Source organism: Amphibalanus amphitrite, unplaced genomic scaffold, assembly GCF_019059575.1.
Source record: "Amphibalanus amphitrite isolate SeventyFive unplaced genomic scaffold, NRLGWU_Aamphi_draft 000992F_arrow, whole genome shotgun sequence".
Taxonomy (NCBI): domain Eukaryota; kingdom Metazoa; phylum Arthropoda; class Thecostraca; order Balanomorpha; family Balanidae; genus Amphibalanus; species Amphibalanus amphitrite.
In genome coordinates this window covers 132,468-148,348 of record NW_024882486.1, presented here as the reverse complement: position 1 = coordinate 148,348, position 15,881 = coordinate 132,468, and the positions used below count along the sequence as shown (strand labels likewise).

General features: G+C 46.5%; 1 protein-coding gene across 3 annotated transcripts in view; it reads right to left on the bottom strand.

Moving 5' to 3' along the window:
- Positions 1 to 392: 392 nt before the first annotated feature.
- LOC122368961 (kinesin-like protein KIF17) overlaps positions 393 to 15,881 on the bottom strand; it is a 38,740-nt gene continuing 23,251 nt past the window's right edge. Inside the window, exons 5-14 of one of the 3 annotated variants that reach the window (XM_043343300.1) lie at positions 12,414 to 12,553; positions 7,451 to 7,691; positions 6,930 to 7,132; positions 6,112 to 6,188; positions 5,402 to 5,639; positions 4,795 to 5,056; positions 4,349 to 4,488; positions 3,995 to 4,118; positions 3,546 to 3,725; positions 393 to 1,599 (exon numbers count right to left, since the gene is read on the bottom strand). In XM_043343300.1, coding sequence (XP_043199235.1) covers positions 1,508 to 1,599; positions 3,546 to 3,725; positions 3,995 to 4,118; positions 4,349 to 4,488; positions 4,795 to 5,056; positions 5,402 to 5,639; positions 6,112 to 6,188; positions 6,930 to 7,132; positions 7,451 to 7,691; positions 12,414 to 12,553 — 1,697 coding nt within the window. In that variant the 3' untranslated portion in view covers positions 393 to 1,507. Of the gene's footprint in view, positions 1,600 to 3,192; positions 3,307 to 3,545; positions 3,726 to 3,994; positions 4,119 to 4,348; positions 4,489 to 4,794; positions 5,057 to 5,401; positions 5,640 to 6,111; positions 6,189 to 6,929; positions 7,133 to 7,450; positions 7,692 to 12,413; positions 12,554 to 15,881 lie in introns of all 3 variants that reach the window. The other 2 variants (XM_043343302.1, XM_043343301.1) reach the window with 2 other exon arrangements.

Below are 15,881 nucleotides of genomic sequence, written 5' to 3'. Positions count from 1 at the left end.
GCCATGACACAGCACCGTCCAGGTCTGGCCAGACGGGTCGCCGATAAAACGCACAAATGTTTATGTCCTTGTATGATGTGCAAAAAAATGCTGAAAATATATTAAAAGAAGGTGTGCTAGTGGCATCCAAGGAAATTTTGCAATCAAATGTTCAGGATAGATTGGTTTGCAGATACCATGATGTGTAGGAATTCGACAATATTGAATTTTGAAATTTAACAGAGAGAAGCTCGTTCGCAGCTCACTGAATTTCGGAACAGATGAGTCAAGTACACTACTGAGTCACTACAGACCAGCCCTTGAGTTTGTCCGGGACCAGATAGATGATGATGATGTGTTTTGATGTGCTTCAAATATAATATGATCGCTTACGAATTCCACAATGCAACGCATTCGGCTAGTTTGTGTATTCTTTGAAACGGAATGCCAATATTGCACCACATGAGCATGAAACAATCAGACATTTAAAGGTACTCAAAAACTTTTTCAAGGTAATCCTTTCCTAGCCGAAATCACGTCTATTGGTCAAGACTGGGCAACCAATGCACCACAATTCGGCAGATGTTGGCTTGTAGCTGCCTCGATTATTCTTTTTATGCAACTGGTTTCAGCGTGACTTGCTTTCCAGTAAGCATGGCTTTAACCGAATCACTGAAAAGGTTTTCGTGTCATTCCGGCTAGGACCCGTACAGTGGTATACTGTATAGTAATATGCTATTTCTGTATAAATAAACACTAACATATAGTTATCTCAATGGCCATAACTTCAACCTCGCAAATAAAACATAATATAAATACAAAAACCACATAGCGTAGCATATCAGAATAACATCCCATCCATTTGTGCTGAAACATGTTGTGCAATAAACTTCAATCATTGCACTGGAGGATATCACAGACATCTGTGCCGCAAACATCAACTGCCTGGTCGGAGCCGTCAGCGAAAGATCGCAAAACAAGAGCATACACACATTTTTTGCTGCTCATGGTCCAAAGCCGACCAGGTTTCCCAATACAGCATCGGATGTGGGCGCAAAGTTTTCAAGGCATTCGCGAATTCTACACCATGGCGTGGCAATCGACGCGGCGTTGGGTGGTAACACGGAGCTGTTGTCAGGGGGAGAGCCCAAACGATACTAAAAAATGCGCCGACGGAACGAACAGTCTCGTGAGTTGAACTCCACAGCTCCATCGGCTAACTGGGCTGTCAACGGCGGGGGCTGAACACAACCTATCGTCCGCAACAACGAATTCCAACACCCAACGGCAGCCGAACACTCCGCCACGAATCTCGGGGACGCAATGCGCACAATGTCAACATCTAACGGCTCCGCCAACGACAACACCGCCACCTGCAGGGGGCGCGCGGCACCAACAGTGCCGCAGGCGAGCCGCGACCGGGCAGGGGTCGCCGCGGCGTCCGCCTGAGTCGGTAGACTGTACCGCTCAGCACTCGTAGGCAGAGCAGCGCGCTTTGAACAACCACGCAGTGAAAAACTGCCAAATACTATATGAAGTCCATGGTGTTCTTCTTTTTGTCGTTGACTGGTGCTAACCGTTTGGGTTTCCTCGACCTTTCCGGTGAGAAAGATGATAGGCCTGTGAACAGAGTTCAGACTGATTAGTAAGACGTAGGTTCAGAAATACCTACCTATGTATTTACTTACTTTCAATATTTGAACGGCCTAAATGTATCCTTTATTTTTAAGCTTTATTTTAAAGAAAACGCGATTCCTATAAAACAATATTTGATTTCTTAAGGCAATGGAGTTAATAAAGACGATAATCAGAATTGATGTAAGCGATCGAAAGGGTTTTATCACTCTCTTCACAATATATTATATAAAAAAATCCATTGTAAACGCCACGAACAAACAAATGAAAATGGTAGCATCTAGGCCTCATTATATTTGTAAATGCATGCAACAAAGAATATCATGGTGCTGCATGTAAGTACGCTATGCTATAGTACAATACGTGATACGAACTCATGCAGTGCTAATACCCATGATCATAATTTCATGCGTTACCATTGCCACACTTTAATGCAAACTGCATAACAAACTAAAACACGAAGAACTACCATTGCAACTCAATTAGAGAAACGTTCAACTTGGACTTAAGATTACAAGGTAATCAAATACGAAGCAATAGCGATGGAGCTGTGAATTCCGTGGCAACATTATTGCAATGGATGGTGAATAGGTACGTTGCTGTGGAGGTATAGGTTGCATGCCAAATCGCTAATACCTACACATCATATGTTTTTTGTATAGCAACGAACCGCCTGGAAATGAAATGGCATCACGATAAAGGTTTAAATCATAAGAAAAAAACTGCTCTTAGAGCTTTTGATAAAAGACAGTTACGAGCTGTCAGTGAGGTGACATAAGAATTGAAGGAAAAAGTTAATGACCATTACAAATGCATTTTTTTGCGGAAAACGTTTGAAGGACAAGGTATAAGCTCAGATAGAAAATTAAAATGTAGCTAAGCTAATTGAAAGAAGGTAGTTGCAGTTTCACTAGGTACATACACAAAGTTAAGTGTTAATGCACACAACAAACTGAAATAATGTGCTTAGTGCCACAGGAAAGCCGGTATGTGAGACACATTCAAGCAAACATCCATTCAAACATGCAGGGCAGTTTGTATCTTGTCGTTGGAATGACCCCCGCATTGTTTCAAAGTAACCCAATGGCCTAACCTAACCAAATAGCCGTGCTTAATTTCTTTTTCAGCATTAATCAGCTTACGCAAAACGATCCGAGAATGCAAAAGTATCAGTGCAGATTATGAAAATATTTGTATTGCTGGAGTTTGAACTTTGGAAGACCACTGGACATTCGCCTGCTTTGCATAGTTCCTTACATTGAGCTGCGCTGATGTGAGTGAGATATTCTTTTATTTATGAATATACACAAAGTTCATTATTTACCAGCCTGTCCAGTGAAACAGCCATACGTTTGCATGCAGACACAAATAGATGGACCACCAGAATCGGATAGGGCAGAATGACACCACATCAATACATTTAATATCGCCTGGCTCAGCCCAGTGAATGCACGTGGCGGTCTCGGCCGTTATGCTTGCAGACAAGCCTGGCAGGCGTTCAGTGAGCGTGCTGCCGGGCCGGCCGGTGTGACTGGGTGCGGCGGCCGCACGGGCTCCCGCACGGCGCGGGACCGGTACCTAGCCAGTTTTTGGACGCCATCCAGTACCCCAGCGAGGTGTCCAGCAAGCCCTGTGAGCCGGAAGGGCTCACGCTGCCTAAGCTCTCATTGCTCTCAGTGAGGGAGATCTCCTCTGAAACGCAGCGGACACGGCGCGTTAGTGGCCGAGCTCCGGTCGGCCCTGGGCCCTCCGGCCGGGGCCCCATGCCACGATACAAACTGCCCTCCAACGGAGCATCAGAAGCGGAAGCGGGACGGCCTCACAGCACACACCCATTCGCACACACACACACACGCACACACAAAGGCAAGGAAGAATAACTAAAAGATGGGCAAAAGTGCGCAGTCTGCCATCTGTCGGGCGGGCGGTACCGAAGGTGGGAGGGAGGCGCGGCGGCTCCGTCGGCGAGTTGCCCCACGAACTGCTCATCGAGCTGTTGCTGTTCAACGAACCGTTCAGCGACCCGTTGAAGCCGCCCAGCGTATTCAGCGCGTTGTGGCTAAAGCTCATACCGAACAGGTTGCCGCCACTGGGCCGCATGCGATCTGTAACTGATGTCGGCGGCGCGTCAACCTGTGGCTGGCCCAGCGGCAGGGCTGGACGCCCGTCAGTACGCGACAAAAGGTCTTCTTGTAAGAGCCACTTCACAGAAAGGGTACCTAACGGAAGTTTTTTTTATAACAATCGAGAAGTACTTGTTGCACCTGATGTCATCAGCAACAATAAAGAACTATAAATCAAATAAGCTGCCACTAAGAAGTAACTAGCTGACGAACCATAACACAGCTAGAGCATCAGAGAGAGTTTCGTCAACACTGACCTTGGCTAAGTTTGGCTGCTTTTTCTGCTGTTTGCTGAGTTTTCAATAAAATTTCTGCCTGCCGGTTACCGGTTGGCTTGAAATACTGGCCAGCTATGTCTTCTTCAGCACCCTTTTCTAACCTCTGAAACACGAATGAACGTGATAAGTAGAACATCACGCGATGACAGGTAAAGAGATGTATGACAGCAAACATGTTGGAAGATTGTTTTTTATCAAAAAATTGTAGGAATGTCTCTGGTCGAATACTGACATGTTTTGATGACGTCCTAGGGATGAGCCATTTACCAAGTATCAACTATGAACGTGTCTCCCAAATAGGCCATGACCCGTGAACCGTGAGCGATGACCGACCTTGAGGAACTTATCCTCCTCGTCGCTGTCCCAGGCGATGCCGAGTCGCGCCGGCGCCGTCTGGGCCGGCACCCTGCCGCTCGTGCTGCCCTTGGAGCCGTTCAGGCTACCGCCACCAGCCGCCAGGAAGTTTGAGGGACCTGAGGAGGCACAGTCACAGCGTGGTAGCATAGGCGAGATTGGTTTACTTCTGAAAGTCGTTATGCCACCGGTAAGTTTGAAGTAGCGTGATTTCAAGTTTTAACAATAAGTTTAAAACCAAGTAAAGCAGGATGTGTCAAACCCTCGACATTATTCATCGCTAAGTTTTGCATCAATACATTTGTCATTCCAATCACCATCCTTCTGTCCAAAATAAGATAAAAAAGATTGCCAGTAAAACTGTCATCAGTGTCATCAAACATTAATTTCACAATCACGTGTCTCACAGCATCATCTGTCCTCACCAGCTGGGGGCAGCTTCGTCTTCACCATCTGCACATCGGGCAGCCGCCAGCGCTGGTCGATCTCGTCCCAGACGGCCTGCTTCTTGATGGCCTCGACGTCGGCGTAGTTGCAGTCCTTCCTGATGGTGGGCTGGACGCGTTCCATCAGCTGCTGCATCAGCTTCAGTTGCTGGTCCTGGCGCCGAATCGTCTCCAGGTAGTCGTCCCGCTCGGTGGCGAACTCGCGCTGGATGTCGCGGATCTCCTGTTCCTGGGCTCGCAACTGGGGACAGCGGGCGGGGGTTAGGAGTACCGACGGATCCTTGTCAGGGAATATTGTTCAGGCATCGGGACTTAGAGGTAGAATAAACTGCACGATGAGATGACGGAGGGTAAATCTTTGTGTGGGTGAAAACTGTCCTCGTATATATTTATAACAACAAAAAAAAAAACTGTTGATCTTTAAACTCAGGTACTGTACTGAATACTGATATTCAGCAATGATTCTTATTCAAATAGCATTGGTCGCTTTCGGGGGCACATTAACATTTCATTATGAAAACCGATCCATGGCAACCAATATTCTAATTTCTATGGTAAGCAAAGCGGCAAACAATCCGCCACCTACCCGGACTTTCATCTTCTTGGCGAGCTCTGTCCGCGCCTTGAGCGTGGCCTGTACGTCATCGTAGGCCTTGACTAGGATTTCGTCATCATCTTCGTCCTCGGCAGCACCCCGTCCCAGCGCGGCGGCGATCTCCTTCCGGCGCCGCTGCACCTCTTCCGTTACCTTCTTCCGCTTCATCAGAGCCTGCTTGTTGTTGGCCTGCTCGCCTCCCACCATCTGACTCTGGAGCTCTTTTAGCCTGCGAAGGAGGGGGGTGGGGGTGTAGGGAATTGGTAAGCACAGCACATTTATGTGACGAGGAGCCCCAGAAGCGAGTAAAAATGTTTGGAAGGAATGAGAATTGATCCTGAATTTACCTGGCGCTAGTTTAAAGAAACTGATGCATTACTGACCAATGGGCCACGTCACACGTCCATTATAGTGAGTGAATCACTGAATCCCATATTAACATGTGAAGGCGATATGCAGTGAAACCACCTTCGCTACTACTGTCTTATCATATTCTTCAGTACCTAGTTGGTATTGCGTCCGCCACTGACATTGGTTCCATATTTGTTCATTATTAGTTCAAGCGTTTATTCAGTCTTTTCATTTGCATCACAGTGTAGTCAAGTACGCCACTATGATCCGAATAGCCATTTGCACTACGACCCTACTAGCAAAGATAAGCCGCTCAGACTCAAAAGATATTCTGTATTATACATATTTACCTTTCTACGACCTCAGGGTCGGCGTTGTCAGGAATGGAACCGCCAGTGAGAAGCGACTTCTGATGCTCCAGCTCTTCCTACAAAAACGAGATCGTGGTCAGAGCTCCGATACGGCTAGCGAGCTGTATGGTTTACTTATCTGCCACCATATGTTTAACATAAACTTATTTATTACAAGAGTGGTGTAAAGCACTTAAACTTATAAGGCACTATTAAGGAGCGCAATGCAATGTGTAATAACAGTAGAGCAAACAATTAGCAAAGTTGGGTTTAATCTGAATTCTCAGGAGGAAGAGTGGCATTCATATTAGAGATGTCAATCGGATACCAACTTTTTGGTATACCGATACCAAACCGATACCAACTTGGTATTTGGTAATTCAATCGTAATGTGTTTGGTATTTTGTTGGTATCATTAACCCTCACTAATGTTTAAGAGGCTAAGAAATCGGTAAAAAGTTGGTATTTCCCTCATTTTCCCAAGTTGGTTTGGTTTCGGTATTTCCCCACGGTTTTGGTTGGTATTTGGTTTGGTATCGGTATTCCGATTTTCCGTAATTGACACCACTAATTCATATGCAGAAACAGCTCGACAAAAAAAAAATAACGGCAAGAAAATCTAATGTCAATTGAAAACTTAGAAGCAATTATGAGAGCCATTTTATTTGCGTTTGATTCCCATCATTGCATGATATTCTTTCAGCATTGACATTTATTATTTCTTTAAGTGATATCAGACCGGCAAAGACGAACAAAGGTAAGGACCAGACAATGGTACGCTTGGTCAAATAACGCTCATGATTTTTCAGAAAACTAACCTTCAGTTTCTTTTCACGTTCGATAAACTCTTCCCTAATTTTCGCCGCCTCCAATTCCATCTGCTTTTGTCTCTGTGCTTGCACCCCGTTGGTTTCTCCCATCCTCTTTTGAGCTTCTAATTCCTTTTTCATTTGTAGCATTTCCTCTTCATATTCCGCTCTTAACCTCTCCCTTTCTTGTGCAATCGCCTCTTCATCTACCACTGCAAATTGGAAACAGGCAGAATGCATAGTTAGGTCACGATAAAAGAAAAATAAACTAAGCCCTTCCGACTGGGCTCATGGGCCACGTAACGACAATTGCCAAGTAGCTACTCGCCGGCCCATTTAAAGACATTCGCCCATGGGGTGGTGTTCAAATGCCCCCTCCGGCTCTCCCCAGTCCCCCCCCCCCCAGTAGCGTACGGGTTGGGAGTGGGACAACATGGTAATCACGACCGCTGGTTGACTTCATTGTTTAAAAAATATCGTTTGTATGGTTTAAACACTAAAAGCAAGTACATATTCCGCTACATACGAACCTTTTTGGGGCGCACCCGTCATCGGGCCGCCGCCGTCGCCCAGCTGTTCCTTCAGCTTTTTTATCTCCTCCTGGTACTCCCTTAGCAGCGCGTCCTTGGGGTCCTCGTTGATCTTGGGCTTGTTCTTGATCTGTTTGGCACGATTGGCGTATCGGAGGGTGCTGAGAGTCTCGTCGTAGTTGTTGTCGGCAGGTGATAGACAGGCAACCATCATCGTCTTAGTGTTACCGCCCAGAGAGTCCTGTGAAGCAGGGCTGGGAGTCAGGGAGGAGCTTTGCCAAGAGATGAGCTGAGCTCATCGTCGCTAAATGCGCCAACAACATAACAGACGAGTACTTGTGGTAAATTGCCCAGATACAGCTAGTTTTTAAACGGTAGTTCAAGTCAACGAGGGTCGTTTAGTGCGAGAACGTGCCTGTATCCGTAATTAGTGTGTTGAGGATAAAAAAACAATATTTTCATGAACGCAAATGCATTGCCTAATATGTCAGGCGTACATCCTACGAAATTATACTCGTATGAGTTTCACAAGTACAGGACCAGCAACGATTGACAATGAACTTGTAAAATGTTTTTTTTTATCGAGCAAATCAGTTATGCAAGCAAACAATCCAAGCCAATAATGAAATTAACTTCAACAGTAAATGTATGTATGATGTATGTATGTATTTACATTGTGCAATCGGTCCATGAACACATGGCTATTATGATTGACATGTCATAAAAACGGAACATCGGGATTCAGTTGCACAACTAACACACATTCACGCACACACACACACTCAGCTCACATCACATTTGTACATTGCGCTACTCGTTTTGTTGTTTTGCCAGAAGATGTTTGCGGAGTTTTAGCCTGAACTCTCGCGTTCCCATGTTGTGGAAACTCGGCGGCAATTCATTGTAGCCCGTGACGGCAGAAAACAGAAATCGTCGGCGTCCCGATTCCGTCCGTATTACAGGTCTCTCCAGCATGTCAGCCTGTCTGGTCACACGGCGGTGAATGCTATCCCGGGTCACGAGGATACTGTACAGGGTTTCAGGCTGGTAAGCTGACAAAAACTGTTTTAACATGGTCAGAGAGTGGTAGAGGTGCAGATTTTCTGCTGACAGCCACTTAAGCGTTTTCAACACGTCACTGATGTGGTCGTATTTGCGGCGGCCTGAAATAACGCGTGCGCCGAAGTTGAGCAGTTTAAATGAGACAAATCCTCTATCCATTGGTTAGCATTAGTCTGGGTGCCAATGCCTTAGAGTGGGCCGATCGTGTTTCCGTTTCGTCCGCTAACGACGGTCATTCTCCACAAGAAAGTCATCTGTTTGCGGCAGTGGCGGGCAGCACGCAACACGCGAGGAAACAAAGAACCCGGGGGCGGCGGCGGCGGTGGTGGTGCGTGTCAATGACGGACGCCCATGATGGCGGTATCGGGCGACATGACGGTAGGGTGACGCACCTTTGTAATGGTCGTGCCCATACTATCCTTTTGTGGATGAGTCGTTTTGGAACCTCAGTATCTAGTGATGCACTTGCTAGCGATTCATTTGGATTATTTTCAATGGATATGATGAAGTCATAAGAAAGTGAAAGGATGTGCAAGTATGAAGTAACTTTTCTGTCAAATAAGGCTCATGTAATTATACATTTCATATGAAAGACATTCGCCGCTCTTGTATAAAAAAAAACAGTCTGATGTCGCCCATAAAACCCTGCATTGTGCAATGTGCATAGTCATACGTAAGAGGAGCTGCGGCGCTGCGCAATTCATGATGCCTGAATATACGAGTATGGCCGATATGGCCTAACACGTAATATGTAGAGCTCGTCGCTCAATTCAGACCGTTGACTGATCTATACGAGTCGACCGGCCAATGATACTCAACGCAAAGCAATCAGTCATCGTCCCGACCTTTACCACATGACACTGGATAGCCGTGATCGATGCCAGCGCATTAACGTAGTCCAATCGGACCTTGCCCCACTGGCCTCTCCCGCCCATCCTCGCCGAGTAGCGGCCACACAGTCCGTCTAATGGAGGCCCGCAGCCCCAGTAACCCACTGAGTCCCCGCAGCCACGCACAGCCGACCACGCGGCCTCGGCGCGATTCAATGGCAGGATGCCGTGAGCCGGCGACCGGCACGCAATCTCCGCCGCCACCGACGCTGCTGCCGACGGCGCCGACGCTGCTGCCGACGGCGCCGACACTGCTGCCGACGGGGTGACGCTGCTGCCGTCGCTGCCGACAGCGCAGTACCTGCTGCTCTACCGTCTTAGCTCGCTCGGCTCTACCTTCGCTGCTGCTCTGCCACTGTTGTGCTCAGCTGTAGGAGATCGCACCTCGTTTACCTGACTCGATGGCCCTGGCAGTGAGCTGAAATCTGGGCCAGCGAGGGAGACCAACACATCAATAGTGGAGCGGCCGCATTTCTGTGTCGGCTGTGTTAACACAACAGTGGGACACGCGTGTCGGGACCGGACAAAACAAACACCGGACACGCTGGTTTAGGACAACAGGTCGGTGGGTGCTGTTCTGATGGTGAAAAAGTCACGGCAGAAGATAACATAGCCCCGGCATTCCGCCATTCCTGGCCGGTAGGCGCGCCATGCGGGGCTAAGTTCGGCCAGCTCAGGGTCATCGACCTGCTGTCACTTCGACCTCCTCAGGCGGACCGGGGCATTGACCTCGTTTGGCCAGCAATCAGCAGAGCTGAGCACTCGGCGTCACGGTCATTGGCCCAAAATCGCGGCCGACTTCTGGCGATCGGTGCAGAAGAACAGCCCTCCCGATGAAACGCCCCTGAGCGCGCTAACCGCGCCCCCTCACGCGATGGGCACGACACGGGGGAGCGAACCGGTGATCACCAGAGGCCGGAGGGATGCCTACAAAATGTGCTTCCCTCAGCCAGCCTGTTCCTCACATAGGTATACGTGTACTGATGCCTGCCATATTGAAGACCTACTTATTATAAGCTGGTGTGATTTTTTATGTTTATAGAAGTGCAAAACGCATTGAAAAGACACTTATATTTTTCCATGCTAGACTTCAGTAATCAAACGATTCCAGCACTTTTCCTTATTCAAATTGGCAGAGCCGTATAACTAAATCCTTCTCACTTCTCATTGTTAGATATAAAGAGACATTACAGCCTTCGCTGATATCAATTTTAGCGGTCTGCTTACTGCGGTTCACATTTAGACCTGAACATGAACCTAATATTCCTAACCGACAGTTGTACCTAAAATTACATCCAGCTTCGACTCTATCAGAAAACAAATTTTTAGCGGAGGACAGCCCTGAGGGTATCAACTAATACGTCCGTCCACATAGTGGTCCATTGGCCAATCAATGCGACGATCAATGACAGTCACCCGTCCCCTGCGCCAAAGGTGAAGGCTGATCGATGGACGGAGGAGACAAAGACATCTCCACGAAGACAGGTAAACGGCATTGGTCCAGCGGCCCATGGGTTGGTCCTCAGCAGGAAGACTTGTTTCGAATGCATATTACGAGAGCAGTGCGGTTGGTTGGGATCTAAAGTCTAGACGCAAGTTAGGTGCAGGGAGAAGCCGCTTAGCTAACGTTTGAAATTCAATAATATGTAATAACCCTTCACTCCAATTTTGTAATCAGCCAACAAAACTACACATGATGCGTTGGCATCCGGTGTCCTGTTGTGCGCCACTTTTTCCGATTTTTTGCCCTCTGTCGCAATGTGTGCGTGACTCACCAGCCGATTGATTTCACATGCAACTGTACGTGGGAAAGATGGTGTGTGTGTAAATTGTCGATAAAATGACTACAGCAGCTGGTTCAAGGCTACCATCGCGTTTTTTTCAGATCGTCATGTATCCTCTAATACTCATCATGCACTTTAAGCATTACCAAGAAAACGTATTTTACAACAACTACGGGCGTTTTTATCCACGGTAGATATCCCACGACATACCGGGTGGCCCAGAAAAAACGTTCCCAACTTTAAATCATTATTTCTCAGAAAGTGATAAAGATACAACATTGAAACTTCGAATAGTCAATGCGGCACACATTTTCAGTAAATGGTGTGATTTTTATGTTATTCGGTCAATTACTTTTTAAACGGTTCGTGTTTCTAACATGCCATGTAAAAATCACTTTTTTGCTCTGATGTTTACCAAAAATGTGAGTGAACGGGCCACTTCCATCTCGGCACAACGGCCTACAGCCATGACTGCTACTGGCAACTAGTGTCATTGGTGGTTCAGGCCTCAGGGTGACACATTCCCTCGAGCTTTTTTCCTTATTCGGTCGATTTACTATTTGATCTTCTTGAAGGGAGGGCGATCAGCAGTAACCCATGCACCGTGCCACTCCTTCGCCTTGAAACAAAACTTGTGTTGAAACGAATGGCATCCATTAACACAACTTTGGCTTAGTATTTGAATATTTAGCACATAAGTGTGACAAAAAAAAAATAATAAAATAGCAACACACGTGCTGGTATCATTCAAGCCGTTCTATTTTTTTTTTATTTTTTTCTAACATTGTACGTCTAAGCCAATCATTACTTCCGTTCAACAACGGCAAAAAAAGCAAAAACGTCTTACTTCATTCAACATAAATTTGCTGGCTTGAAAATGATGTTACAGTGTTATAATTTGGCATACCAAGGCGCAAAGAAGTGACGCAAACTTGATGAAAATTTTGGCTCGTTATTTGCACTCGAATTTGAGATATAGGCCTCCAAAGTTCGGAACGTTTTTTTTTGGGCCACCCGGTATAAAGCCAACTTGCGGGCAGACGGTTCGGTTTGAAGTCCCTGTACATGTCTGTCTCAAGCTGTGTTTTACTTCTAGCAGTCGGTTTAGCTTGGCGTCTCAGTACGTTTTGTATCTGTAGCTGATAGCTCAGTGTTTGTGTTTTACCAGCAGCAGTCGGGTCAGTTTAGTGTCTCGGTAAGGGATGTGTGTGTAGCTCAGTGTTTTACCTGCAGCAGTCGGGTCAGCTTGGAGTCTCGGTAGGGGATGTGTTTGCTCTTGCCGTCCACCAGCGCCGAGATGACGTTTCCCAGCGCTGATAACGACAGGTTGATCTTGGTGGCCTCCTTCAGACGATCGCCGGTCGCCCCTGCAATGGCAGCCGGTGGGGTCCGTGTCGTTAGACATAGGAGGCGGAACGGGGAGGGAACTGGGGCACCGTGCCCCCCTTTGATTTTGGCATTTTAACATTAGCCCTATCCTATGGGCTTTGCATGGAAAGAATGGGACCAAACGTCGGCAGTACCCCCCCCCCCCCTTAATTTAAGGTGTTCCGCCGCTACTTTCGTTAGACCATTCACAGTCAGCATGTTCGAATATGTTATTTGTTTTTGTTCAACAATCAGTAAAACGTCAGTAATTATATTGTGATGTAAGGCACTTTAAATGCACCTTCCAGGCAATCAATTTTGGATTGCTTACATTGGCTCAAGGATCCCTGAGTACATATATCGGTTAACCATTACGTCAGTCAGCAGTCTGCATTTGCCTGGTAAGAACGCGCTCTATTTGTCCGCCTGGACTCGGGCACATGTGCAATGCGGTGCAGTCTATATTACAGGGCGAACTTCTAGTGCCATCTATCGAGAGGAAAGCAAAATATAGGCGGCTGAGCTTATTCACGGCCACTAAAACTGACGTTTTCAAGCATTTCACTAGATCAAGCGATAAACTTCTTATCAAATTTGCTCCTCGGTCGTTTCTAACCTTTTAAACTACGTTTTTCTAATATGAACTGAATACATTGCTTAAATGCTAAGTTATTGCTCAGAATATCGAGTAAAAGAGGCAGAAATGGGTAATTCTTGCTCATTAGTTCATTACATGATCACGATTTTCAGAATAGCACCAAGCTTAGAACCAAGGCTTTGCATTTGCCTTATATTTGAATACTGATGCCTATTTAACGGTCGACAGGGTTAACCCGCGCCCCGCTGGGCTATTCAGCCATACGCGCCCTGCTGGGGGGGGGGGGGCAGATTCTGCCCCCCCCCCCTTGTCTAACTTCCGAACCGATGGTCGTAGAAAGACGGGGAAAACGGCAATCGAAAGCTCTCAGCAAGGCGGATCTTAAGAGCCCAATTGTTTTGCTTAAATAGGTCAGAGGTCAGGTCAAGGTCAGGTCAAGGGCAGGGGCGTAACTTTTTGGTTTTCGTTGGGGGGGGGGGGCAACGCTGTCGGGGGCGCCTTTTTAAGGGCATGGGGGCGCCTCCCCGTGACTGTCTAGAAATAAGTCTTATTTCAGTTTACGGCAGCATTTTTTTTTTTTACCATAGCACGTTGTTTTTGTGCCGTCGTGTTTTGGCACGTTATGTTGCAGTTTTTTTCTGAAATAGCGCGCCAAAAGCGCGGAATTATTTTGTAACCAAATACATTTTGAAAGCACTTTGGGGACCAGAGACCGGGGGCGGGTAGTGGAATTGGGGACCAGGGTAGTGACGCCTTATTAAACAACGCATATGGTAGTTCTTCTAAAGAAACGAGACGAACTGATGAATTGACAAAAAGAAAAGAAAAAACAACTGATAAAAAGGCGAGATTAAAGAAACAAATCTGTAGAACTTCACCCCACGCAGAAGCAAGGGACGTTTTTACGCCTCCCCTTTTAAGTTAACCCGCGCCCCGTAGGGGGGGGCCGAAACGGCCCCTCCCTGTCCTTTTCGGTCGATATCTCCTAAACGGCTGGAGATATCGCCACCAAACTTTCAGGACCCTTTCGGGCATCAATTTTACACATTGTGACAAAAAAAAATTCCAGAGGCTATGATAGGTTGGCCACAAATGACGTCAGAGTGACGTCATGTTCTGTCATTTTCGACCGAAAAAAGACCTTCGCGAGAAGACCTGTCAGGACTACAGCTTTGAAGATACAGAAAAATGATCAAAACATAAAAGGTGTAGAATTGACAGGACTACAAAACTGCTATCTCGAATTTTTGAAATTTTTGTGTTTTGACCCCCAAAAATCAAAAAAGCATTTTTTTGGATATATTCGCCAAAAAATCCAAAAAGTTTTTTGAGTTTCGAAAAAACCGGAATATATGTGATAGTGCCTACCGTCTTCTATCTACATACCAAATTTCAGATCGATACCTCGTTTTTTGGCCAAGTTATAGCGAAAAAACTGTTCAAAAATGATGACGTCAAATTTTCAAACTCAATTTTTGGCAATTCTAGAACTCGTAGAGCAAAACGAAGACCACCATTAGACTCCCCGTGACGAGCTGCATCGAATCGATACCCATTTTATGCAAAAATATCAACTTTGAAATTTGACCTAATTTGACCTGACCTTGACCTGACCTTCACAAAAACGTGACCTAGGCTGGCCCCAAAGGCTGCCTAACCCACATAATCGCATTTGTCATGTAAAATGGACCATAAAACATGTATCACACGACACATTCATATTGTGACCCCCGGTGACCTGACCTCGCTGTGACCTGACCTGGTATCAGTGACCTCAGATAGCAAAGTATGTGTTTGACGAACAATGTACCATCGATGGTTTTCAATAAATTACCAATTTACTCGCTTTCACAGCACATTTCTTGAATTGCCTTTGAACGGTGAAAATCTGACTTTTGACCTGACCTGTGACGTCATCGGTTTGACCTAGGTCAATGAAATTTGGTCACAAGGTAGTTCCCGGGTGGGGCTATCGAACGCCGTTTGAATTTTGAAAATCGGCCGGTAACTTTCCGAGATCTTAGGGGGGGGGGCCGAAACGGCCCCCCCCCCTACGGGTGGTAGGGTCCGCCGGTAGCCCTACGGGGCGCGGGTTAAGAACAAACTTCATACTGCATCTTTTCCGCACGTGTTCTAGAAGCAAACCAGTGGCAAAAATTTGCCCTCATCGAAAAAAATAAAAAATTGCCCCCCCCCCGCGCCGGGCCAGGGGGGGGGGAGTGAACACCTCCCCTGCGGTTTTTCGCAGATATCTCAAAACTCCGCGCCGCCGTTTTTGGCACACCTGTTCATGCATCTTTTTTTCACACATGTGCAAATTTCAGACCCAGAGCTCTCAAGGTCAGGTCACCAGGTCACGTCAAAAGACCTCACCTCAGAAAAAAAGTTGCAATCCTCGTCATAGCTACACCGACTGAACGATCGCCTTGAAACTTTCAGCGATTGATAAGAGTAACAGTATGTCTAAAATGTTTATCTCGGAATTTTGATATCAGTGACCTATGGTCAGGTCAATTTTGCGACCTCTCCATTATAAGTCAATGGGAGAAAATTGAAATGAGCCTTTTTTGGACGAATGGTATTTAGAACCCTCTCAAACATCGTTTCATAGGTAAACATGATACACTGAATCGGAAAAAAATGCACCTGTGACCCCTCTGTGTGCCCTTGAGGTCATCTCAGGTCATAGACGGTCACCACCAGTTTTTTGGCTGTAACTTTTGATAAAG